General features: G+C 40.1%; 1 protein-coding gene across 2 annotated transcripts in view; it reads left to right on the forward strand.

Annotated features, from left to right (window-relative positions):
• Nucleotides 1-27,784, forward strand: part of arid5b (AT-rich interaction domain 5B) — a 76,787-nt gene that overhangs the window by 40,697 nt on the left and 8,306 nt on the right. For both annotated transcript variants that reach the window (XM_056395023.1, XM_056395024.1), the window contains 4 exons: nucleotides 14,916-15,079; nucleotides 16,642-16,921; nucleotides 22,214-22,266; nucleotides 23,415-23,512. In XM_056395023.1, coding sequence (XP_056250998.1) covers nucleotides 14,916-15,079; nucleotides 16,642-16,921; nucleotides 22,214-22,266; nucleotides 23,415-23,512 — 595 coding nt within the window. The remainder of the gene's footprint in view (nucleotides 1-14,915; nucleotides 15,080-16,641; nucleotides 16,922-22,213; nucleotides 22,267-23,414; nucleotides 23,513-27,784) is intronic.

A 27,784-nucleotide genomic window follows, 5' to 3' on the forward strand; every position in this document is an offset into this window, starting at 1 on the left:
ATGTTATCTTCTAGATTGATAAAATCATGTGAGGTGCAGGAAGTAGCGTTCACATATTTTAAGTTTCTCCTGAAAGCCAAACGTCTGCCCTTGAATATTTTACATTCAATATTACAGAGATAACCTAAAGTTTGTAGATGAAGAGATTTCTTACTTTTCAGGCAGGTATTGTGTTTTTTTTTTTGTTTTTTTTTCATGTCACTACAGTATGAAATACTTGAGGTGATCCAACACAGTTAGTCACCTCTTTACGTCACACATCTCATGTTATTGCAGCTGCAAGCAGTGACTGTTTTGAAATCTCTCCCTGCTGCTGCATGTACAGACACCACGACACCCACTTTTTCAGAGTTATCCGCCAAACGTGAACTACTTTAAATGAGAGTAACATTAAAATTCACATTATCCTGTTATATATGGTTTTCTGTGAACACACTGTAAGTCATGAATGCAGTTTTTTATTTTCAGCAGACTTTCAAATATTTGAATGTTGGAGTGTCCTTGAACGAAGACAGTTTTCTGGCTTCTGCTTGCCACAGGATGTGACTATCATAATAAAGGTGCTTAGTGTAAATGATAGATAAACCTATGAAGTATATAAGGTATAGTTAAATAACATATAGCTCACAGAAAATAAACAGTTATATGTTCTGCATGAACTAAACTTGTCTTGTTGTCAGTGATTAACAGATGTGGCATAATAAGTGCAAATAATTTGACAGGTCACCGGAGATAAAAAAGCTAGCATAAGAGATTTTTTTTCTTCTCCAAAGCAGTTGTGTAATTTAAAACTCTGATAAACTGCAGAGCATGTCATTAATTACTTTGCACTTCAGCTGGCCAGGCCGGGTTGACCTCGTTCATAATGGCTTAGATGATTATTCCATTAATACACTTGTCAAACGTGGAAGAGTCACTGTCGATGAGCAAGGTTTAACTTGAGCAAGATTGTATTTACATGATAAAAAGATTTGGTTGGTTTGTAGCTGTAAGTGAGTCATATTTCCACAAAAATCCCAGATGTGAGTTGGTGATACAGGTCCTAATAAAAAATGATAGAACAGCATGTTGCAACCTGGAGTGAACAGGTCTGACTCATCAGTGTAACTGTAGATCCTGTTTACAAAGTCTGTCTCTGCCAGTGAGGCTGGTGTAGAAACAGCTCATGAATGCAGCCTCGTAGCCCCGGTTGCTGCGTTAAATGTCAAGCATCGTTCTCATGTCTGCAGGTTGAGGCTTGTTGTCGGCTGTTGTTTCTGAAAAGAGCTTTTGTAGCTTAAGTGACGTCAAAAAATCATTGTTACACGGCTGATGGATGACGTTGGCAAAGCGAGGATTATAGTGTATGTGATGACTTTGATTGATATTTCCTTTTTTTTTTTTTTTTCCAAAATGATGACGAAATTTCTTGGAAAAGAGAGAGTCTGCTTAAACAGTGTCACTGCTGGCAACTGCTTTAGATATTTGTTTACAAGTGTAACTTTTTTTCTTTTTAATTATGCACCTACTTACCCATAAAATAGAAAGAACAGGAGCGAGCTTGTTGTGTTGTGTTCTTTAAATTATTTGTAGATTTTTGGAATGAACTCCTTAAATCCCTATAATGCAATAAATTAGCATATAAGCAAGAAAAAAAAGAACAGAAAGATAAAAGTACCCATTGGCCTATTTTGTTATGGGAATGATGATTATTTATAATCACCATGGCTTAATGCTGTGTAGCTTTTCAAAATGATAAAGTCCCTATGATTGGGCTCATTGGCCGATTCAATCCCATCAAGTGTAAGTAGAGCGTGATCTATTAGAATACATATGTTTTATTGATGTATGGGCTCCGTGTTTATCCTGGCATTCATTTATTTATAGGACGATGCTGTGATTTTTTTTTTTTTTTTCTCCTCCAGTAATGAATAGGATAAGCCTTGAAGCTTATCCACTGCTCCCTTTCATCTCCCCCCCATTCCCTCCCTCTATCTGTCCCTCTCTCTCTCTCTCTCTCTCTCTCTCTCTCTCTCTCTCTCTCTCTCTCTCTCTCTCTCCCTCAAAAGCCAAATTGAAATACTGTATTTTTTAAAGCCCCGGTCCTACTGAGTTGTTGCTGCAGTCTGTCAGTATCAATGATGTGGAAGTGTTTGAAGGTTATCCCGTTTTTAGCAAATCCTCCACATTATATAACTTTGACTCTGTTTTACATTTGGCACTCTTGGAACAACAGGGTGTGTACGTATTTGGGACAGTCCCTCCGCATGCTCTTAACATTTCTTTGGAAAATGGGATTTATTTTTTAATTTCCTATCCTGGAACAATAGACATTAAAAGCCACTTGCCAACACTTGGGCACAAGGAAAAGCTGGAGTGACATGTTCACTCGTCAGATATTACAGCCTTTATTGTGTTGTAGTGTATTTGTTGTATTTTTGGCCTAGACAGCTGTGAGTTATTACACACAGAAAAATAAAAATATTGTGCCTTGTTGGACTTAAGCCAACACTGGACAGTTTTTTCTTTCATTGTACAAGTACACTGTGTGTATATATATGTGTGTGTGTGTGTGTGTGTGTGTGTGTGTGTGTGTGTGTGTGTGTGTGTGTGTGTGTGTGTGTGTGTGTGTGTGTTGAGCTAAATAGGGTGAAATTATTAAGCTCTCCAGGGGTCAGAGGTCATTGCATTCCTCAGTGTATGTGTCAGTCAGAGGATCTGGGTTAAGATTAAACCCAGCCATGTCTTGAATGTGATGTGTGTTAATAAGTACTTAACAGGCGATGCTACCATCATGAGGCGATCACATGAGGTGGACAGAACAAAGAAAGAGAGAGGGAACGAAAGAAGAAAACAAGAGATTTGGGGGAACGATTTGCTCCCTGTAATTGCGGCTTATTTTGACTATAAATTGAGTTTGTGAAATTTCTCTTGTAAAACATGTAACACTGTGACTGCGTACCATAATTTCCTATTTACTTTGCAAATGGAAAGCTTGAGTCGACAGCCCTTTATGAGTTTGCGCAGTGGTAAAGTACACACATTCACACCCCTGTCGAAACACACACCCCAATGAATCCGATGAGAATGATTTCATAATCCGTCGCAATAATAAACTTCTTTGAACAGTTTAATTGGCTCTTCCTGGAACGGCACGGCTTCGCTTCATTTGATCTGATGAAAGAGTAATGTTGCTTCTCCCCAGGGGGAGCATGCACAACGGCGCACAAATAATGAATTAAGAACACTACCCTTTTTTTTTTTTTTTTCCAAATGACTGCCATAATAAAGCAGGAAAATTCATACTGCACTTACACCCGTTTCTCCCTAAATTGCTTTCATGTTTACTTGCTTATGTATTTAATTTTCAGAGGTTGTTTTAAGTGAAAATAATCCTGATTCCTGGAAGGGTAATGGATTGAGGTCACATGGAAATTGATTGTCATCTGAAAGCATGGCGGTCGCTTGGACAAACATTTGGAAATGTTCCAGAAACATTCCTCATGTGTGATTCTGTGAAAAGTCACAATTAACTGTACACTGTTCTGGAAATGCTAGCACTTTAAAAAAAAAAAAAAAAAAGAAGAAGAAGAAGAAAAAGGCTGTATGGTGAGGAGTGAAATTAGATTTGAAGGCATCTGGTGTATCTAAAAGGGAAATTGTAGTAGGCTATGCAAAAAAGGGGAAAACGTATGTGTAAAATTGAAACTGACAAAGTCATGATGGTTTGGGAGAATGTCCTCTTTCCTCGGCTGAGGAATATTAACAGTGACAGTCTGAATGGAGAGTCTGTGTACAGCAACAGTATGGTCACAGAAATGAGCTCATTACTGGCAAATGCATTATGTATGTGCACATACACACACAGACAGACATTTATCTTAATATTACTATGGTGAGAATATTCCATTTACATATCCATCTGCTAATTGTAACCCTTAACGTGCCTGATCCTGATGGCAAGGAGATCGGTGTAAAACCAAAAACCATAACCTCAACCAAAATTATCCTCCGCTCTATCCCTGAAAAATCTTTTTCCTTAGTATGGCTTGGCAGGAAATCCTTAACACACACACACACACACACACACACACACACACACACACACACACACACACACACACACACACACACACACTCACTCACTCAGAGACACACACACATAGGCCTACACATTTCAACAGCGCTCATGGCTTGAAGAAGCTACAAGAACAGTTTATAAGTGTGAGATAAAAATATGGGAGAGTATTTTTAATGTCCTGGTAAACACACACTTGCTGGGATGTGGGCTTGTCTCCATGGCAACGCTAGTCAGAGTGTGCCCGTCCTAGCGTTTTGACAGGTTCTCCTGATGATGATTGATAATTACTACCTGACTTGTTGTGCCCGTCTCCACAAACATATGGCGGGAGCTGCCCTCCGCTGTATATCTGCCAAAATGTTCCCTTTTCTGATAATAGCTTTTTAATGTTGCATTTTTGTTGTGCATGCACAGCAATGCCCCCCCCACCCCCCCCACCCCCCCACCATACACACATACACCCCCCTCCCAACCCCACCCCTTTGTAATTACATTTACTGCTGCTCACATAGTTATTACAGAAAGGAAAGAGAAATAGATAGGAGAAGCAGAAGAGTGGGAGAAAGTCAAAAAGAGGCAGAGGAGGGGGGGGGGTGTGGGGGGGGGGGGTAAGAATTGATTTCACTTTGAATTGATGTATTCCTCCCAGTGCTGCTGGATTTGAATTTTCTACAAATTGTCAGGATTAACACAAAGAAGCAGCATTTTTACAGGATAGTCACATATTAGAATATAAACAGCAGATAATAGCCGGTGTGGTGGGCTGTAGCCTGAAATGGCAAGCGAGACTCTTTATTCCATATCCATGCGCGCGGTATTTTATTATGCAGTGTGTTTGCATGCATAAAGCTCATATTTAGATGCAATTGGAAGCAATCTTGTTATATTCACAGAGGCCATAGAGGAAGACATCAATCTATAAACATGATTTATCTACTGCGCACTATCTACCGAGGCATTAGCACAGACCCTCTATTCTGGATCTTATTACCTGACTGTATGCTCAAACCTCAGACCTGAGCAGCATTTCAAACCTCAACAAGTCTCAAATTAAGGCTTGATGTGAATTAGTGTTTCTCTTAAGGTTTTGCTGAATGGCATCTGCAAATGCAACATAATTGGAAAACCACTCTTGTTTTTCTTGATTATAAAAACATGCAAGTTTGAGCTGCTGTTCAGAACGCGCAGGATGCTTTCGAGTTACATTTACCTGCGTTATGTTTCGTTTTTTTGTTTTTTTTTAACAGTTTACTGCTCTCAATGACCTCCACTTCCAGGAACTAGAACATTATCAGCAACTCTGTCTCTCATTATGTCTCAGCTTTTTGTGAACTAAATCAAATGAGCTTATTAGCCCCGGGTCCCTGATCTTACACGTCTGTAGTTCCAGATGGGCAGGACAACTAGTTCACCTTTATCCCCGTTGGTTCATATAATGCGCGGCGCACCTGCAGCAGCCAAAAGCGCAGCACTCCTTGGAAACTGAAGTCATTTCTAATACTGTGTGATTGAGGTCTGCCACAGGCTACGGCAACAGACAAGCTCTGTGAAGGAGATAATGATGCATGCACACACAGCTGTCAGTCTGCCAGCTAAGGGGAATCGTCTTTGAGGAAAATAAAAACAGACTGTAGCCGATATAATGCAGTATTTGTATAGGAAATGATGGGTTTGGGAAATAGAGTGGAACGGGGTGTTAGAGCTGTTGCTACAAGGAGAGGAGATCTGCTGAGAATCTCCCCAGCCCAGAGAGTCTCACACAGATTCCTCTCTTTGCAGCGTTAGTATATTATGCATTCATTCTGAACACACGCATGGGGGTCTGTTTAAAAGATACGTCCGACCAAATCACAAAATTATTAATTTTTTTTTCATTTACCATAATGGTATCTAACCATGCAGACAGCCTTGGTTTAATTAGCGCGGGGGGTTCTGTCTGCACCCCATAATAATGGAGGTCAATGGAATTTAGTTTGTGGTGCTCATAGTATTGGAAAATCAATCAGCAATATGTCTTCCCAGAAACAGTTTCTCTGGATAATCTACAGACAACAAGGGGATCATTTCTTTAGTTAGAAAGTGGGTCCAACGATTTATTTTTTTTTTATATTCAAATGACAAATGATTATCACCTGACTCTACAGGTACCCCTTCACGTTTTAGCATCTTTCAGTTCATGGTTTTGATTTATTCGCTCTCATGAGACTCATTTCCAGATGCAGCTGTTTTCAGATAAAACAAAGGTCTGATGAACTCATCATCCAGCACCAGACAACAGATAGACAACGTTAGCAGCTGGAGCAAGAAGGAAAGTTGATTATTTGGCTTACACCACAACAAATAGGACTCCAAGTGAGTGCTGTTGTTGCTCGGATGTGTAAACGGGAAACTGTTGTTTGCTAACAGTTTACCCATAACAATTTTATTAGGTGATAATATGTACGTTTTAAATTTGTTCTGATGCCTCTCAAAAGAAACTATAAACAGAATAAATGAATAAATAAATGTGAGAGTCACAAGCAAAATTCAGTTCACCTCCATTGTGTTGGGGTGGAGAAATCTCAGATACAAATATCTGAAATCTTGAACAAATTAGGTTTTGAGATCTGAAAAAAAATACCAAGATGGGATTTTTTTTGTGTGTTTTTTTTGGGGAGGTTATCTGGGTTGACTTGACCTCCTTGAAAGAGAGGTAGAAGCAGAGTAAATGAAGGTGTTGTGTGGTCAGAAAGAAAGACCTGTTTACAAGAAGCTGTTGAGGACCTGTGGATGAGTCGGCTGCTGCACCTCAGGGGACTGTTGTTAGAGCTCTTTTAGTAACAAGCCGGACTAATCCCTGCCTTCTTCTGAGGCACATGCTCTAATAGCCTTGTAGTACAGTCATTTTCTGTGTGTCAGTAGTCAGGACAACAGTTCCTGATACAGGTGCTCTCTTCAAACACACCTCTGTTCACTGACTCTGAACACTGGTGAGAAAAAAAAATGTAAATTGTCGCCTTCGCTGTTCGGGGGTTGTTCTGTTTAGTGCTTTTTCTCCCCGCCTGTCTCTCTCCTCCTCCCTCCCTCCCTCCCTCCTTTCATATTGGAAGGTGAGGTTGTTGTTGAAGGCCTGGCTAAAACTTGGATGTGTTTGTGTAATAACAGTAACTAGTATCCATCGTCATGCCTTAGACTGGGAGCTGAATGCATTCCTCATTAAATTCAGAATAGCTCTCAGCCACAGTGCCATAAAAATATCTCTTCTTATGCTGCAGTTGCATTCGCAGGCAAAAACAGGCAAGAAAATAACACCAGTGATGAAAATACTTCTGTATTATTGATGTTAAATCCCCCTGAGGTTGACCTAATATGAATCACTCTACTGTTACTTTCTGCTGCAAAATGTTTTGCAGTTTATCGACAATGATCTCTCTCTGTATAATTATGAGAAATTAATTAACACTTGTATCATCTATCAACCTACGGAGGTTTTGATGATTAATAAAAACAATGTACTCTGTCCACCCACACACTCTGCCTCACTCTGTGGGCACATTGTGTAATTTTTTGATGATTGCAGTGATAGAGATGCTTGAAGTATTACTGTTCATTAAATTTTTTTTTTTTTTTTTTGTGCTGTCAGTGTGTCTCAAATGACTCTGCGCAGAAACATGCCTCGAGCGCAGGAACAGAGGAATAACTCTGCTGTCAGATGTAACAAAGTGAGAATTATGAGCACATCAAAAATGCCTGATATCAGTACGTGAAATGCAACGGTGGCTACAGTCAGCAACAAAATGATGGAGAGGAGGGAGCGTTTAATACTCACCGCTTTACATATGGAAAATCAAGAGTTTAGTTTTGTTTTCAGACGCGGGGGCGACACAGTGAAGTCTGTGGTTGTTCAGCTATTCATTTACATTTATATTAACCTAGCAAATAACAATAATGACACTGGTCTGTCTGCCTTCCGTACACCCAACAAAAGAATTAAAAATGTGCCTTGCAATACAAAGAGGATCAGGACAGGCTTGTGTCTGAGTCACGAAAGTAAACAGAAATTAGCTCCTGGAATTAGCTCCTTTCTGCTAACTGCATAAGGATCCGCTTTGGGTGGTAAAAACAAAAATTTATATAAAATTGAAAGTTATTTGAAAAGGCTTAGGAGGCAGATCAGTGTTGTTGAGTTGTGTTTTTGTGGTGCAAAGTTTGCAGGTCTCATAGTATGTTGGAAAAATACCAGAATTTGCCTTTAACATTGCTGTGAAAGAGATTTTCATGAGCTCCGTTCTGCTCCTGGATTACAACAGCTGGGCAGTCAGAGGACAATGGGAGGAGAGATTTTCAAAATAATGATTTTAAATCTAACTGAAACTGTAAAAGAGACAGGGATATGCCCCCCCCCCCCCCCCCCCCCCTTGTGCAAAATAGCATACAGTATATCTTCATTTCAGTCTGAAAGGCAAATGTACCTCATTTAAAATTCTTATATATATTCAGTGGGATGTATGCTGTGAATGTATGTGCTCAGACATTGAATATTCCCGTTTAACATCTTGTTTTCTTGAGGTTGGTCTGATAGTTTGTGTCAGTAACTTGTAACATGTGTTTCACAAACCTCGCCTTCCAGGAAAACATCAGGTATTTACTCAGAAATGAGCTGGAGAAAAGAGACATTAGCTCAGACGTGCTTTTTAATAGAATAGAAAGTCAGCAACTGGATTTCCAGTCGCCTCCTGAAGCTGTGGTCAGAAACATGCAGTCCTCGAGCAGGAATGCTTGAAATCTCTCCCAACCTCTGAGATCTTTGATGTATAGTGAAGACGCAGTGTCGCCTGTCACTGCTGGCAGAGGAATCAGTCATCGCTGCCTGTTTTATATTCTCTCTGGTACTGTTGCCTTGCTGCTTTGGAGCCTCCCTTGTCACATCCCTGTGCCTCCAGTGGAGTTAAAATGTTCCACCAAAGTGTAATATCACTTCACTGATCACACATTTAATGCTCCGCTGCTCTACAGATTAAAGTCTGTGTCTCAAGAGTTGTATCAGAGGGTGTTTTGTATCATGATTTGTTATGTTTTATTCATTATTTTGTTAGGTTGTATTTACTTTGGCTCTGTTTTTTCTTCTTTTTTTTGCTTTCTGACAGGCACTATTATCGTTGCGTATGAGTCATATTTCGAATCTCATGAATCACATTCTATTCAGTTCTATTGTATTCTGTTTTTTTCTAATTTGGAGTACAACACTCAGCTTCTGTTTTCCATCGACAAAGTTCCCCTTTCCGCCAGATCTATTGCTTCATTATGGGGACTTTTTACATACATAAAAATGCATCTGCTCAGTGTGTGCGTTTAAATACTGTCTGTCATGCTGCTTTATGTTTTATGACTGGCTGTAAATTTCCAATGCACCACTGTAACCCTGTATGTTAGACCTGACTGACCTTCTTTTGTCCGTGTGTGGGCGTATTCACAGCTAGTGTTTCGTTTACTGATTTAACCCAGGGGCGGATTTCTCCCTCTCACCTGTGCAGATACACACTGGTCCCAAAGCTGCGGTTATTGTGGTCTGCACTCGCAGGATGTTTTACAGATGACTTTACATTGTGTTTGGCTAAACATCCTTTATGTCCTCTGCCCTCTCACTGTGTAACTCACTAAAGAGTGACTTTAAATTGACTGAGTGGATCTCTCTCGGAGAATTCATATTGATTATAACAGAGCTGGGACGTAACTCTGCTTGTCAATGCCTCTGTGCTGCTTAACTGAGCTGAATGGTCACTGCATATTTGCTCTAAAGATCTGGTTTGTAAACAGGATGTTTTGTCTTTTTATTGTATTTTGTATTTGCATTTCACATCATAGTATGTTGTCTTTTTGAGCATGTCACTCTTACTTAAAATTTCTTTCATCTAATTGAGAAATTTGATTACACAAAAGGTGAATTATTTTTATTACAGAGTTGTACTGTATTCTGTTCTGTCCTGGGGGACATACTGTACTGACAATGCCATGTATTGCAACATGAATGTTACCTTTGGCTGTGAGCTATGCTGATAATTGCTGAGTGGGTGTCAGTCCTTTAGTGAATTTGCAACCAAGTGAGACAACAAAATATGTCAAAACATGTTTTTCACCTACCGCTGCTTGTTCTAGTCATGCCTTACTCATCCTCCTCCTCCTTCACCTCCCTGTCTGAACTTGGACCTCATTATGGTGAGGGGAAGTTGAAAATAAACTGAAGAATTAAGAGTTTGAGTAAAGATGTGAGTGGGAGTTTTGTTTCAGGAAAGTGCAGCTAATAGATTCTTCTTCAGTCAGTCACAATTTGTCCGGGGGATGAAAACTCTTGAGATGTAACTATTTCACATCTGATGAGTCAGAACAGTTGTTGCATCTGTAAAGAGATTTACGTTTCATTTGTATGTAACTGACAAAATGTTGTTTATCGAGCTCAGCAGATTTTATAGCCGGATGTTTGAACCAGAGTTGTGTTGATGATCATTAGTGACTTTTACATTTTAGTGTTTCTCAACAACTTTATAAGTGATTTATTCCAGCTTGACCTTTATAAATGTTCATAAAATGAATGATCAGCATTCATAACAGCCTCACTGCACATTTCTGTAATATGATTACTGAGACGATTGCGAAATAACAAGAGTGTCCCATCACTGTGGTTTCTGAGTCTACTGCCATACTAACTTACTTATTCATATCAGTCCTCTGAGCTAAACGCCCACAGGCTAACAAGCTCACAGTTACAATGCTAACATGGTGAAGTTAAGCAGGAATAATTTTCACTATTGTTTTTAGTTTAGCATGTTAACATTTGCTAATTAACACAAATTACGGCTGAGACTGATAGGAGTTAGTAGGCACGACTATTTTTGAAGGTATTTGGTCATAAACTAAAATATTAGACAAATTAAAATTTTGACCTGCTGGATGAATAATCATCAAATTACTATTCATCCTGAGAGAAACATAAATGTGTGCACCAAACTTCATGGTTATCTAGTCAATAGTTGTCGAGACATTTCAGTAGTTGACTGACCAACCAAAATTTCCATCCCTTCACCCATATCCACTACTGCGGCTGAAGAAATGGGTAATAGCTGCACACATCTGTAGTTGTGACAAATTATTTCAGTCATTAGTGTAATTCCAAACTGCAGAGTGAACAGATGAGTTGGCTGCTAATCTACTAAAGCACACCAAAGTATTTTTTTTTGGATCCCTCAGCTTTTCATTTCAATTTGCCAATCAAATACCGAAAAAAAAAAAAAAAAAAATGTGCATAATCAGAGCGATCATTTGTCCATCTGCTTCAAAGAGGATTTTTGAAACCGCCCTCCTTTAAAGAGACAATCATTAAGTGAACACATGTAGACACTGAGCCAGTCAATTTTGTGAGCGTTATCAACTGAGGCATCCATCAGCTGAATTCTCCAGTCGGCTTGATATGTCTCTCCATTCCCAGCAGCCTCTCAATCAATCAGTCCATTTTGTTGTGGTTCCCTGTGGCTCGACTCTGTTGATGCATAGAACTGTCAGAACCCTTCCTGAGCTGTCTCTAATGAGTTTTTCATTATCATTGACATCAACTGAATGACAATGAAACAGAGGTATTAGGGCTGTACTAAATGAATATGTGTGTGTGTGTGTGTGTGTGTGTGTGTGTGTGTGTAGTGGGGGTGGTAGTAGAAATTATTAGACATGGCCGTGTTGTAAATCTGTTAAGAGCTGAGGGCGTTCGGCTGCATCCGGAGATCAAGTTGTCAGGCTGTGCATCTCGCCGCTAAAGTCATTGTGACTTCCATGGCTCAGGGGTTGTGCTCTGTGACAAGACATGATGGATTCACACCCCAGGGAATACCCCTCACCTGTATGTGTATGTGTGTGTGTGTGTGTGTGTGTGTGTGTGTGTGTATATGGGTGTGTGCAGAGCCTCACCTCCTTTCAACCAGCTGAATGCTGTTCACTACTGTTCAGCATTATAGCAGCTGTGTGAGTGTTTGTAACTCTGTGTGTGTGTGTGTGTGTGTGTGTGTGTGTGTGTGTGTGTGTGTGTGTGTGTGTGTGTGCATGTGCCTTCTGGGGCCAGGCAAGAGTCCTCAGGTCACATCAAGGCACGTCTCCAAGTCATGTCAGTGACCCAGATAAGCAGAAACGACAGAGTGAGAAATAAGTAACTCAATGGGAACTTAGTAACTTGGTCAGCAGCCATTTTTTTGTTGTATGACTGTTGTGCCCATTTTTGGCTTGTTGAGGGAAGTATCGTGTATACTTAAATGATCTCTTTCTTTTCTAGTACACTGACAAAAACACTTAATGCCCACAGAGGGGTAAAAATATCACATCTCCCAGGCTGCTATAAAATCACTATTCTGTGATGTTAGCTTTGTTTTTCACAGACTATAAATGTCTATGTTTCCATTCTAGAAAATCAATCTGCGCAGAGTCGGTCTGCATTTGATTTTCTTTGTGTTATTCTAAAGCCGAGCACTCCTCCCTTATGCAACAGTGCCACGAGGAGAGCAGATCAGAAGGTCTGCACAATGTCTGCAGCACAGGAAATATTGTCTTCGCTTGACCTTGTGTGCCTGTTCGTGCATGTTTACAAAAATACACCGCTGCAGCATACGGCCCCCAGTTTACAGTGATATCTACCTGGGTTTTTGTTTGACTGCGTCCGGGTCGTCCTTTATCACTAAGTCAATGAATTCAAACCCGCTCACTGTCGTGTCACCACGTGTTATGCAGCAGCGCTTTGCTGTAATTGCAGCATTTTCTTACGCAGCAGTATTTGACCCGATGAAAAATGTAAACAGACAGCCAGGTTATGTAACTCAGTATAGGGTGTCAGGGGGTTAGTGATTGGACTAAAAACAGTACCGCGCTGAGAGTGTGACCTCACTCAGACCTATGCGACGTTTGTTTAAACCGATGTCACGTTAAAAAATAAATGTCCTACAAGTCAAAGCTGTAAGCATTAGTTATCTGTCATGTTTGTGCTTTTTTAATGTTCTGTATACTGTATGTCTGGCATGTAGCCAGCAGTTAGTGTTCTCAAGATTTTATCTAGAGTAAAAGTATATTTATATTTTGTGTCTTGATTAATTACATATGTATTTTTTTTTCTCGGAGGCCCAAGCATCACAGATGAGCTGAGGCTATAAATGTAATGATATGAGACATTATCTATTCAATGAATATTTAGTGCTTGTGTATCTGTCCCTTCAAAATTAACCATGAGTAAATAAATAAATAATAGGGTTTATGTAATTTCTCAGCATTAATGAGTAATTGGCAGAATAAAAGAGGCAGCGTGAGCGGCAGAGTGAGAAAAACACTGAAGGAAGAAACACACCCAGTGCTTTCTAAGTAAAGATTACACTGCTGAAAACTTGTTTGGTTTTTTTTTGTGCCAAAGGGATGACAAATGCACAACAAATGCCCTTGGAATTTTCCCCCCGTGTTGTTTCTCCACAGCGGAGCAGTTGTGAAAATAACAACATGAAGTGATAGGTTGCTGAGTCGTGATCATTTTACCCCTTTTTTTTAATGACTGCCTCTTAGTTTTATTCAGCTCCAGTCTTATTGTAACATTCTGTTGATGGGAATTTGATCCGACAAAAAATAATCACAGGGTCCTTTTGGCAGAGAACAACCTTGGATGTGATTTAATTGTCATTGCAGATGGAAGGAAAGAACGTTGACGCTGTGAAATACGTGACTGAACTTGGACTATTTGAAGTTTCTCTCTCTTTCTTTCTTTCTCCCTTTCTCTTTCTCTCCCTCTCTCCCTCTCTCTCTCTCTCTCTCTTTTTCTCTCCTTTGAGCTTATCTCTGTTTGTGTTGCTGCGTGGAGGCAAGGCACTCTTCCAAGAAGTTACATTACTGTCGCGGGTTGACATAAACGTGGGTGTACAAAGGACTTGGAGGGCTTAAATACTTTATTGTGTGTGTAATGTGAACTGAGCAATTATATCTGCCAGCCTTTCAAACAAAGAGCTCCTATCAGGCAGGTTCATGTGTTTTTAATTAACAGCGTTCAGCTTTAAGTCATGAGCAGGCTAACCAGAGAGAAACCAAAAATAGATCCATGATGATCAGTGCATCTGAGGTGTATATGAGGTGTATAATGTAATTCTTTATGATGCAGAAACAGCTGTCTGTGCAGTCCTGCTGTGAAAAACAAGACAAAACATTATTATATTGTATTTTATATGCTGTTGTGGTGAGAAAAACATTCAAGCTCCGAGTTTTTGTAGCATCTGTATCAAATATTTCTCTTAGCAGGGACTGTTTGTTTAAAATTTCTTCCCTTTTGTGGGTTTGTGGGTTAACCAGCGTCTGTCATTTACAGCATTATACTAACTGCTTGACTGTTACGACGCCCTCATGTGAAATATTCAAAATACATCTGTCTGAATTTAAATGTAGTTTCTCTTTTAGGCTGAGAGGGGACTTGAGGATCGTGTTTACTAGCACATTGGAGCAATTTGGCAGCCTGCTACCCCATTCAGCACAATGTTGCACTAATCCAGTTTAAAAATAATTAGCTACAGGCTAGCAGGCCTGTGAAATTCCTTTCCCTGATTGTTAATGTTCCTGTCATAGCCTCCATCCTTTTTCAGCAAAAAGTCGATGTTCCCGGAGAGGAAATGGATTTCTGGCTATAAAAGTTTTCACATCTCTTTTATTCTTCCTTTTCAAATGAAATATGTGAAGATAAAAATATTAGACTTAACCAAATGTTGGCAGCAAAGAGGTGAAAAGACATAGTGATTTTTATCACACAGTGCTGCAATAGCACACGCTTTTCCACCTAAATGGATGTTCTCATTATCACTGTTTTCCTTTCCCTCAGCTCCAAACCTGAAGGGGCGACCTCGGAAGAAGAAACTGTCCATTTCTCAGAGGAGGGACTCCCAGGGTCAGGCTCAGGGTCAAGGGTCATCAGGGTCAACCCAGGGGTCAACAGCAGTGGCAGCACAGGACCCCTGCAGCCCAGAGAGCAAAACTACTACTAAGGTAAGATAAGGCCAGATAAAATTAGATCAAATAACGTGAGAAATTCACACACGGAGACAGACTGAGAGGTAATACAAAACAATTAAATAAGAGATTAAAGAAATTAGAAAGATGAGGCTGAAAAGGCTTCATGTAATATACACGTCACAATAGCTCAGACAGCACAAAAGGCAGCACTCGTGTAAATCTTTCTCAGATAAATAAAGCATGTTATACAGGAAACAGTAACTTAAAGTCTCCTTTCATGCTGCTGTGGTGCGGTAGTGACACCTTGACTTGTGTCAACCAGCTGCTTTCTAGGTCAGCAGTTACAGAAACAAGGTGGCAGCATTTTAATTTGTGATTCACTGTGAGAGACACAGCAACAGTGCGGTGCAGCAGTACAGCGTTACATGCTGCACAGTGCACGCAGCGCACGTGACTGTGAAGGCCACACGTTACATTACAGGTTGACATAGTGGACATATTTAGCAGGTGGAGGGTTTTTTCTATGGGAGAAGCTTTTGTTCAGGGCAACTACAGAAAATGTTTATTACTCATGTTGTTTTATCAAACCACTTCAAGGTTTTTTCAGATGCTGATGGAAGCAGTTTTTTTCTAATAAATTACAGTGAAAGATTACAGTTCCCTAACAGAATATGAATTGATATTGAATTTACTGTCACATAAGATTAAGATTAAGATTAAGAAAAGCAGCAAACCGTCACAAAAGACAAGCTGGGACTGGTATTTTCTTTAACTTAGATAATGATTTAAATGATTAATCATCGAATTAATCATCTATTTGCTGACTATTTTTCTGTCGATCGATTAATCAACCAATCGTCGCAGCTCCAAACCAACATAATTTGTTTTCATCTGACTAATTTGCTCATTTATAGATCAGCTCGTGATAGCTTTCCAGCTTTTCAGCAGCACTCTCTTTGTCTGTGTGTCTTTTCTCTTCCTCCAACCACAACAATAGACATTTAAACACATTCAACATGGTCCCTCAGTGGAACAAGATGTTTTCACTTCTTTTTTTTTTTTCCCCACTGCGTTTTCTCAAAACAAGAGGCAGGGAAGAATCACTCAACTACTAATGAAATCATGTTCCTTGATGAAGAAAATGGAGGGCTAATTTGTATTGCGTTGGCAGTATCTCAAAGAAATCAGTGAGATTTTGAAAGACTTGTATCATTGATTGTGTATTTTTCTGTGCTTCTTTTTATCGAGCCCCTCTGCGACAGTGGTTGTAATATTCAAAGTGAAGGAAATATCTACCCTGAAAGCTACTTCCACAGCTTTTATTCCTATGACCTTGGAGCAGTCAAATCAATATTAGCAATTCTCTCTCGAAGCTGCAGTCAAACTAATCTGTTCCTAATCTTTGATGACAAGAAGAGCTGCTTTATTGATAATCAATGAGAGGCTGCCTCTGTGGCCTGTAAGAATATTTGTTTGTGCTCAAGCCCAAACACTTTTCATCCAAACCGTCTGACATAATTTGAATAACACTCTGTTAAGGGTTCAATTTTCATCTAAAATTACATCCACTGACTCTTTACGATCTCTCTCTGCAGGTCAAACCCAACTGTAAAACGGTACCCAACGGAAAAATAACCCCAGCAGCCAAACACAAGGCCAACGGCCTCGGCAAGAAATCCTCGGCTGAAGACAAGGAGAGAGGGAAGGATAAGGAAAAGGAAAAGGAGGAGAGGAACGAGAAGGAGGAGAAGAAAGAGGAGGAAACATCAGAGGAGAGTCGAGCGGAGGAGCAGTCTTTCTTAGTAGCACTCTACAAGTACATGAAAGACAGAGACACGCCCATAGAGAGGATTCCCTTCCTCGGCTTCAAACAGAGTGAGTAGGACGACTTATTCTCTTATTCCCTAACTGGCAATGTTTAAACAACAGTGTACTCTAGTTTAAACTCAGTAGTCTAATAGTAAAGCTTGTGTGGATACATTTTACCTGGTTTATTTAGGAGATTTAGGTAATAACACCACTGAAGTCTGAAAAGGGATTAAAAACTATCAGTGTGGGAACAGGCATAAAAGTAGGCCTACAAACAGCTATTCAGAATTTCCATGCAAAGAGAAGAAAAAAAAAAAAACACACACACACACACTTGAACCTCGAAGCAGCTTGTGCAAAGAGATAAGAAACAGAAGTATATGTTTCAAATTAGAGTTTAGATATCAGAGTGAAACTGCACTCTGTAAGTCATACAAAAGTGAAATATGCAGGGGAAAACCACTGTGTGGATTTTAATCAGCATCTCTAACCACACCTCACCTGTAGTGCCCCCCCCCCGTCGTGATCAGTTGAGAAAGCAGTAGCTGCTTTTGAGTCAAGTCAGGGGGAAGATTTGGTCCTGACTATACAGAATATGAGAGTTTGAGAGGAAGAAGTGGGAGTGGCTGCCACCTACTACAGGCCTTATACCATAAGTCAAATGCTGTTTACCTTTAAATCTGCAGTAGTAATAAACTAAAGGAATAATTGTTGAATATGTAGAGAGAAATCATGTCTCTCAGTTTGTAAGAGACTCCGGAGGCTCCCTGTCAGAGCACGTTTTGCTCGGCTTTCATATAAGGAGAGAGTATCTTCTCACACTTGTCAAAGGGGTTTCCTGTGAAGGCCAAGAACGTCCTCTAACTGTGTTAAAAGAACATCACATGTATGGGAAACACGTCTGCGCGAGATGAAAGATTTCTGATATAGGTCGTATGCTTAGCTTGCACTCGGTGTACACAGGACAGAGAGGAGAAACATGCTCGTAAACATCATAAAGGGCACACTTTGGTCTCTTGAAACTGAAAAACTGCTTCTTCTTTTTCTTCTTTTTTTACGTTTTTGATCTGGAGACAAGACACATGAGAACGTGAGCTCTCTTCTCAAACTGTGGTTTTCACATTTTTTTCTCAGTCTTTATTCAAGGAATAAAAATCACATTTGCATTAATGTCAAAAGGAGCCAAGAAAGATTTAGCCGTTCACATCAGATCACAGCACCACAACATCAGCAAATTAACGAGAGGCAGGAGAGGGAGAGAGATGTCTATTGAATTTAACAGTGACAGTTTATAGCTCAGTAAAACTCATTACACTAAACTGTTACATGAAGGTAAGCTGTGGTCGCCTCGACTCTGCTAACCTCACCGTGGTATTTTGACAATCCTGTCATCTAGACTGCCGACACGTTGTAGCTTAAATGGGTCATTGTGGTTGAGGGAGATAGGGGGGGTGGGGGGGGTGGAGAGAGATGTTGGGAGAATTACATACCCAACATGTTTTACTTTTGGTTGGCATTTCTCAGTTTGAGCTGAGAATAAAGTCGAGGTCCACGCGCCAACTGTTTTACATACAGTACATGCTTTGAATCTCAAAAGCAGACACATCATAAGCAAGGCCCTCATTAAATGGTGAAATCATGCTGTTTAAACTTCGTCCTTGGCAGCGAGCACACATCAGCACATGTAAAGAGGAGGGAGAAAAAAAAAAAAAAGAAGGGAAACACATTATAATTAATACAACAAACCCCTCAGATGTAATCAGGTGCCGTTTTCATGCTCTTCCTTCAACTCGCTACAAATGCATTAAAAGATCAAAGAAGTCACTTTCCTGTAATGGAAAATTGAAAATATGTTATTTAAGTTGCATTTGAGTAATAATCTTTTTATGAAGTTCTCTGGAGTTGAACAAAGCAACAGATGGTTGAATGATTTACCAGACTTACCCGTGCTTTGTTGGCTGCTCTGCTAAAAATATCCATTTGATTCACGTCCAAAAAGAAAAACCCCCTATCTGAATCCAAACATGGACTATTAATGTATGTTCCACCTCATCTCCGAGCTGTGGAGTCTGTGTTTGTGACTGTTGACGGCCCAGCAGAGACATATGAACTATTAAATTGCAGTGAATCTGCCTTTACCACAACTGGCTCATTACATATTTGAAATCCAGTCATTTTAATTTTGCTGCTTTGACACAGTGCCCACTTGTTTGCCTGCCTCACTCTCATGTCGAATTTATATTTCACTTCAGGGGCTGCATGTATTAAACATCTTAGAGCAGAGGTGCTGATCTGAGGCCAGTCAGCCTCTTAACTCCACGTCTGTAATAATCACATGTATTTTACACTGACTTCCATCATAAATTTCAAAGTAACTTGTTGACAAGCTGTTGCTGGACACATTCACGGCACCTAATGAGGTTTTTAATCAATGTGCTGATTATTTTCTTCATAATTTGACATATTCAGATTTCTTGTTTAGTTTGACCAACAATCCAAAACCCAAAGATATTTAAACTTTACTGTCACAGAAAACAAAAACAAAGAAGCACATCTTGGCGATGACTAGATTATCAGTATTTAAGGCTGCAACTAATGATTAATCTACCAATTATTTGTCTTTTCATTAACTGATTATTCGTTGTGTGAATGTGAAATGTCAAAAATGTTCATCACGATGTCTCAGGGTCCAAGGGGACGTCTTCAGATATCTTGTTTTGTCCAACCAACAGTTACAAGCCCAAAGATATTTAGCAAAATGACACAAAACAACTGGATCCAGACTGTTTGACATTTTTCACTATTTCTGCTTAAAAAAATTACTGAAAATACAAATTCATTGATTATAAAAATAGCTGCAGATTATTTTTCTTTCCATCAACTAATTGTCTCAGCTGTAAAAACCTTTTTCACCTTTCTTTAGATCTAGTGTATGTAACGCCTCTATTCATCTGTCCTTGACTAACTGTGCAAAAAAGAAAAAAGAAATAAATGCAGCTCTATATTACTTCAGTGAAGTCATTCATAGAGGCTGAATGCACGCTAGCACCTGAATCACAGGAAATGACAGAAAATAGTTGGCTGTTACATTTGAGGAACAGTACAGCCGGAGAAGAAAACTGTGGCTGCAGTTTATTCATGCGAGTTTGCTGTCCTTCTATTTTTTATCACTTGGTTAATATTGACTCTACAGCTGCTGCCATTGATGTTGTATTGGTGCTGAAAGAAATGAGAGCTAGAGTGAACTGAGGAGGAATAAAACAGGAATAGTTGTGGTTATATTGTATCTTCTGAATGTCCTTGATCTGCAAGATTAACAAGTAACTGTGTGTGTGTGTGTGTGTGTGTGTGTGTGTGTGTGTGTGTGTGTGTGTGTCTATTCCAGACGCATGTGTGCTTCAGTTCTTGGACATCAGCATGAGATTGTGAACATCAGTTCCAATTTGTCTCCCTCTCTCAGCCTTGTTGTCTAATTGCCATGCCATCGGTGTGTCGTTGAGGCTGCATTGTGTTCCTGTTTTGTCATCCTTATCTCAGTGATAATTGCCCCTGCCAAATGGAGGGGAATTAAGAAAAGAAATTGCTAATGACAAGACATCTAAGAAAAGGCATGTTCTCTCATTTCCTTTATCTGTTCTGTTCCCTCCCAGTCCCGTGTACTATTGTGGTAATTACAGTTGATGCATAACAAGCTAGTTAAATAGACCATCTTTCTGTTTCTACAGTCAGAAAGCACAATACGCCAGAGTGCTCAGTTCAAACAGAAAATCTACCCAGCTCCCTTTGTTATTCCACCCGTGCATTGACAACGGTCGCAGAGAGGAGGGAAGGAAAAAATCAATGCTGTCAAATGCGGAGATAGGAAAATGTCATTTTGACAAATGCAAGGCTTTGTGTACGCACAGATTGAATTTTGATGGATTTCTCCCCAGGCGAGGCCTCCTTTTCTTATTTATAGGCCTTCATATAAAAATGTTAAACAATGATGTTACAGAAAGCAAATACAAATGTCATTGGCACACAAAAAAGTTGTGCAATGAACTTGTGCTTCTTTGTTTGTGGGAAATATTTTCTTTCAAACAAAGACAGCCATTTGAAGCCTTTCTATAAAGCTTACATGGCTATTTTTAGGAAAATGTTACACAAGACTTGTATTTTGATATGGCTTGTCATGGGGTATTTGCATGGCAAAATCAATGCAAATGAATTTGCATTAGTTCAAACAGAAGTTTGAGCATATTGCCAAGCATTTGATGCTTGTAATGGTTTTCATTCATACCTGCAGGCGGCAGCTGAGGGTTAACAAATCTCTTTGTCGGGATGAAGCATATGCTGTATTTTATAACATAGCAGCCATTCTACAAGTATTCGATATTTATTTGCATCCTTTCAGCTGAATGCAGCGTTGCTTCGTGTGACAAGGATAAAAAGTTGTTGTTTTCAGTTTGCCTTTCCAGGAGTATCTATCCATCTATCCATCTATCCATCTATCCATCTATCTATCTATCTATCTATCTATCTATCTATCTATCTATCTATCTATCTATCTATCTATCTATCTATCTATCAATCTGCACTGTTTGTATGACACTTCAGTAAATATTGTACTTCCTCCTCACTAAGTGTACTTACATAATACATATATTATCATAATTACACTTCTGACATATCATTTCACTTGTACTGTACATGATGTCTGTTGGTTCCTGTTTGTTTTGTACACAGTCACAGTCTCTAACCTATTTGTTTATTGTTCATTCTGTACATCCATTCATCTTTGCGTACAGTATATCTATACGCTCTGTTTACAGTATGTGCTCTGATGTTGAACTGCATTTTGTTGTACTGATACTTAATGTGTGCACTGAAAATAAAAGTGGAATCTAATTTCACACCTACAGTTGCCACGTTTTCCGCAGATTTAGATTTTACATTTAAAACACATCATCAGCTTATAAAATATGGTTCATTGTTAAACTACAAACGGTTTACAGAGTTTGTAAAATGAACTCCACCATGAGCAGTTACATCATTTAAACACTGTTTACATTCTTACATAATCCAACAGTGTAATACATAATATTAAACTCTGAAAGGGGCCCTTCAGCATAATGAGTAGTTTTGTGGTTGATATTTTTTTTTGCTTGTAATATTTAAATGAGCAACTTTAACTCGTAATGGAATATTTTTACATTTTGGGATTGTTGCTTCTACTTAGCTAAAGGATCTAAATACTTCCTCCAGCACAGTATTTGTCTCCCTCTCTCTGGTGTAATGACTGTGTATGACGTCATGTGTTTCAGCTCAGGTCCTTTCCCAGAGTTCCTGACTGCCTTGTTTGTCTTCTGTCTCCCACAGTCAACCTTTGGACCATGTTTCAAGCTGCTCAGAAACTCGGAGGATATGAGTTGGTAAGTATTCACATATGTGGCAATATATTCCTTCTCTTTCGTCGAGGTCCCTCCCTTCTTTCTTCTGTCTCCCCCTCTTTTCTTTCCCTCCTCCTGATGTCTGCCCTCTGTCGCTCGCTGTCTTCCTACCTACCTCCCTTCTCTCTCTGTTCTTTCTCTGCCCTCCTTTTGCTCCTTGAGGTCGGTCACTATTTTCCCAAGAAGAAAGTCTTGCTCAGAGCCACATTTAGCAAAAATGATGCCATTGTTTCACCCCCCCCACCCCCCCACCCCACCCCCCCGGAGTGGAAAACACATGTTCCTCTGCTTTGCACTGGTCAGAAGGAAATTGGTCAAATCGCTCATTTTTTCCCATGTTGGGGATGAAGTGAAATGCGCACGCACACACACACACACACACACACACACACACACACACACATATATGGATATACCCATAAGTATGCACATGTACTACACACACACACACACATACACCCAACCAATGTGAGTCAGAAAAGTGTGTATGAGGCTGAGGCATTTAACTTGGAAGCCTTACATGCCATTTATTCCCTCACTTTTCATGTGCGTCTTGTTTCCAAAGTGAAGTCGATGTTTGATGTTGAGTCGTCAAGTGCATTGCTCATGCCTGTTTCTTCATTAGCTGGCTGGTATAATATCATCCGAACAGACAGCCAGACCCGGGCCATAAACAGGATACAGCTCATATAATTGGGGCTCATATCCTTTTTAAACCCTCATATCTGCAGCTGATTATCTCACGTTTCATGTTGAGGCTTTGTTAGCTCTGTGGCAGCCCGGAGTTTTGTGTTTTGTGTTGTAGCCCCGTCATCTGTTATGGGATAAGGGGTTATAGCAGGAACAACTGACTGCATGATGTTAACAGAGCTTATTATGTTAGAGAATTGAGTGTTGAGGATTCAATAACTGGAACATCATGACTCAGTAACTCCCCAAGACCTCAAAATGATGTCAACTACTTATGTTTCTCTCTCTTTGTTTTTTTTTTTATTTTATTTTTTAAGTCTTTCTTCCTCTCATATTTTTCCAATTTTCCTCACCCTACATTCGTCTTATTGTCATCCTTTGTCTCTGTTTCTTTTTCCTCTTTGTCTTATTACTTTCTGTCTTCTCATCCATCCCTCCAGATCACAGTGCGCAGACAGTGGAAGCATGTATATGACGAATTGGGCGGGAACCCCAGCAGCACAAGTGCCGCCACGTGTACACGAAGACACTATGAGAGGTGAGTTATTATGCTCGGCGCTTATATATGACACACGATTGTTATGCGTGCACATGTGGAATGGTTTGCATCGCCTGGAGTGAGAAAAACCCCCTCACAGCTGCACCGAATATGATTTCACAACGTTGGACACTACAAGACAAATATTGATCTTATTCAGAGGAAGTCAGTGCACTTCCACATACATGAAGACTAGTGCTTGCAACAGTGGGATAGTTTGCAAATCACTGTCTCTTACATGCAGTTCTAATAGTATTAAGGAATGCATTCCTCGTGGACCTAAATCAATTCATGCTGAGGTAAGACTCAGTTATTTTCTTAGGATTAATTGATTAGTTGCACAGCACTATGGAACCAATTATGCTGTAAACTCCACCCATGCTAGGCTAAAGAGGATTTAAAGGCTCAAAATGACAGTGTTTTGAATTATTAACTGACCTACATGGACGCACATATACACTAACTAGCCTTCACATCATATATGCATTGCAAGCACACAAAGCTGCAAGACAGAATGAAAACACCACTTTAATGTATTCATCTAATCATTCAGTCAGATACTGCAGCATTTTGAACCTTCACATTATAATCGCTCAGATGGTATTACCAAACCAAAGAAAGCATATGGATATGATCCTGAGGGAGCTGTGGGGGTATTATGCAGGGCTGCTTACACACACTTACACACACTTACACACACTCACACACATAAAAAACACACAGACACACACACCCACTTTCCCAAGGTTAAACAAATGCCAAATATGATCTCCCCAACAAGAGATAACCAGTCGCTCATGAAGCAGGTCATTCCTCCGGGCCGGTGACCCTCTCCACATCTCTCCGGCTGCTGCAGGGTTCATGCATCAGCACAGCTCAGGCACAGGCACACACACACACACACACACACACACCTGTCAGTAATACAGCAGTATGCCAGCAGTACCATATGAGGGAGCCGGGGCAGGTTCATATTGTGTTGAGATTGCATGCTGTAAGCGAATTTGCAAGCACAGGCGGCGTCGGTGGCGCCGGCCAGAGCGGCTTTTCCAGGAAATTTGTGAAACCATAGGTGTGAGAGTGTATTGTTTGTACACAAGCTGATAATGTGGCTCTAAATGCCCAGCTCTTCCTCACTACCTCAAACAGGGACACGCTTTAAAGGAGGTGCTGCTGCACGGTGGTGCTCCTTATTTAAACTAATAATAGATACAGTCTGACTTTCAACACCTGGCGTCAGAGGTGAGGCATATCACTTTATTGCAAAAGTCAGAATATGTCTTTGATCCCGGTTTTGTGATCGGTCTCCGCCTTTCAAGTTACTTTGAAGCCAGATGTAAAAAAAAAAAAAAAAGAAGCTGTATTGTTCACCGGTCTATAAGGTGTAAGTATGGTGGCAGGAAGGCAGACGGGGCAGGACGGAGCCGTGTGGGAAGCACTGAGGTGTGACTGCTGCTGCGCTGGCCTTTCCCTCTCCAGCCACCGAGAAGCAGCTGAAAATAATGCTGAATCAATACAAAGCAATAATATCCACACACTGCAGTGAATATCAGGCTGACAGAGAGGGAAGGTGTAAGAGGGAGGGGTGGGGGTGATGGTGTGTGTGTGTGTGTGTGTGTGTGTGTGTGTGTGTGTGTGTGAGAGAGAGAGAGTGAGAGAGATCAGCTGAAGCTGAGCAAGTTTCCATTCAGGGGAATAATTTTAGCTGAGCCTCGGTGTTTGGGCTGCTTGGAGGGCAATTAGCTTCATTGTATTAACTCAGCAAACATGGCCATTCTCTCCGCATGATGAATGAGGCTGTTTGTGGGCTCGCTGAAGTGTGTGTTTGTTCCCCAGAGGCGTCTTTGTTTCCACCTTTAATCATTAGTCAATGTGCTACAGAAATATAATTCACAGGGAAGAATGTACAGTGTACAAACTGGAACAACACTTATGTTTTGCTCCTCTCTCGGAAGGATCACTTCTGATTTGTCTCAGCGGGTCAAAGTAGAGTAGAGCAGGAAATAAAAAGTCTCAGGCTAGGAAGAGGGAAGGAAACAATTTTTCAGGATATAATTGCTTTAAATTAAGTGGATATTCTTTGCTGCTTTGGTGTTATTTGGGTTAAAGACTGTGAATATCCACAAGCATTCAGCTCTCATTTTAAATTATACACATTATCCCTTTATGGCCCTAATGGTGAAATCATATGAAATGGTTTCCTAGGAGATGTTATTGTGAAAGATGGAGCCAGCAGCATAATTATTATATTTATGCTGTCCAGGAGAAGGCGGTAATCACTGGTAGTAATGGAGTTACATAGCTGGAATTGAATGGGAGATAACCTGAGCTAATTGTCATTTTCAACGTTACTATTTTTTAGTCACAGAGTGCCGTTCATTAGTGTGCAGAGAAAAATCAATGTAGAAATGTCCAAGCCAAGGTCTGCCGCTGCAGCTATGGGGAAGCTTTAATGATATTTATTTAAACGGTTTCCCGAGATTAGCTGTCAGGGCCCAGCGCTCTGAATTAAAAATGAGGTCATGAAAAAGATGGCATCAATAACCTTGAAATAGACTGCCTTTTGCTTCTGTGCTGTGCCATTTTCTCTGTGCTCTCCCCCCTCTCTCTCTCCCTCTCTCCCTCATTCTCTCTCTCTCTCCCACTCCCTTCCTTGCACTTCATGCTGTTTCTTTCATTATACAGGTCAGCGCCTTTTAACAGCTCCTACATATTTAATCTTCCTGGTTTCCTACGTGATCTCTTGTTACAGAAACATCACATTTCACTATCTCTGTTCATTTCTGCCTCTTACAGATTTTTAATACCTCACCATGCCTTGGCACTCTAATGTAATTGCACAACGGGATCGGTATTGGGGTGGGAGGGGGTTTTGGAGGGGGGGTATCCATGGCAACAGAGAAGCAATTTAGAATAATTTGCTATTTAAAAACTCTGAGGTTTTGGGCAATAGCAGAGAGCGCAGATGAGGGTTGGATTAAATCATTTCATCTTAAAAGTATTAGATGTTTGCCAGATGTACTGTACACAGAGTCTGAGGCCTGTGAAATATTCTTTGGCTCAGATCATGCAGATACGTGTTTCTTTTAAGACAGATACACGCCTGTTCCAATTTTAGTCGACTAGATGTTTTATTGATTCAGCCTTTATTCATTCCTCCTGGTATCGATGCATTCGCTAAAGCTGCTCTCCAGATATAAAAATACATTTGTTGCCCATAATTATTAGGAAACCTTGAGCCTGTCCTCACACTGAGAATTATAATAGGATAGAGTTCGGATTTGGGGAGGAGAGAAGGCACGGGAGATTGTTTTTTTTTTTTTTAATTTTATTCTGCTGGATGCTCAGTATTTTGCACTTGTCAGCATCTCTCTGCATTGTCCTTGCTGTATTGCAGATATGTGAAATGTAAGCACATTACGTTTTAGCTTGTCTCGTCTAATACTGTAGCTCAAACACAGATTTCAATTATTCTACTCTCTTGTTCTAAAGTAGAGGGTATCACTGGACTGCAATAAGAGGTGGTGGGGAGGGAGTATCACCTCCACCCCCCACCCCCCCACCCCTCCCCCCAGGCTTTTTATTTTCAAAGAGGCAGGGAGAGGGAGAAATACAAAACAATGACAGATTAAGAAGTAAAAGTAATTCAAACTTAAGACATAAAGTAGGAGGGAAATGAGGCAGAGAGAGAAGTTGTGGTATTTAGACCATCATTGTATAATTTCTGTCAGCATTCCTTAACACTATAAACAATGTCTCAACATGTTGTCCGCATCAAAGGCACAGCCAAATTCTTTGTATATCCGTGACTCCTCTACTGAATCTGGACTTCAGCTTCGATGGGAATGCAGCCAGAGAGCTGCATGTTCTTTACACTAAAATAGCAGGCAGCTATTTTAACCTCGGAGAGCTAGATGGCTTCCCCAAGACAAAATGCTTCATTGAGCATTCACTTATAAAATTCTCCTCTTTTTTTGCAGCAATCTTACAAATCACAATATTGGGTTAATGCGTGGCATTTAATCAGAAGGTCCAAGGTTTCTTTCCTCAGTGGCAATGAAAAATCACAAATTACAGCACTGACGTGTGACAGGCAATCAACTGTATGAGAATCTATTCAAGTCTACTGAGATTAATAACCAGTTCAGTGTAGTAGCAAATTAAATTAATCACATTCTTGCAGAGATTTCAGTCCACTTTAGGGCGGCAAGAGGGAACATGTGCCATATATTTATGGGTATTAATACTTGAGTGACTGAAAGACTTGAGTGT

Source organism: Seriola aureovittata, chromosome 14 (genome assembly GCF_021018895.1).
Source record: "Seriola aureovittata isolate HTS-2021-v1 ecotype China chromosome 14, ASM2101889v1, whole genome shotgun sequence".
Lineage (NCBI taxonomy): Eukaryota > Metazoa > Chordata > Actinopteri > Carangiformes > Carangidae > Seriola > Seriola aureovittata.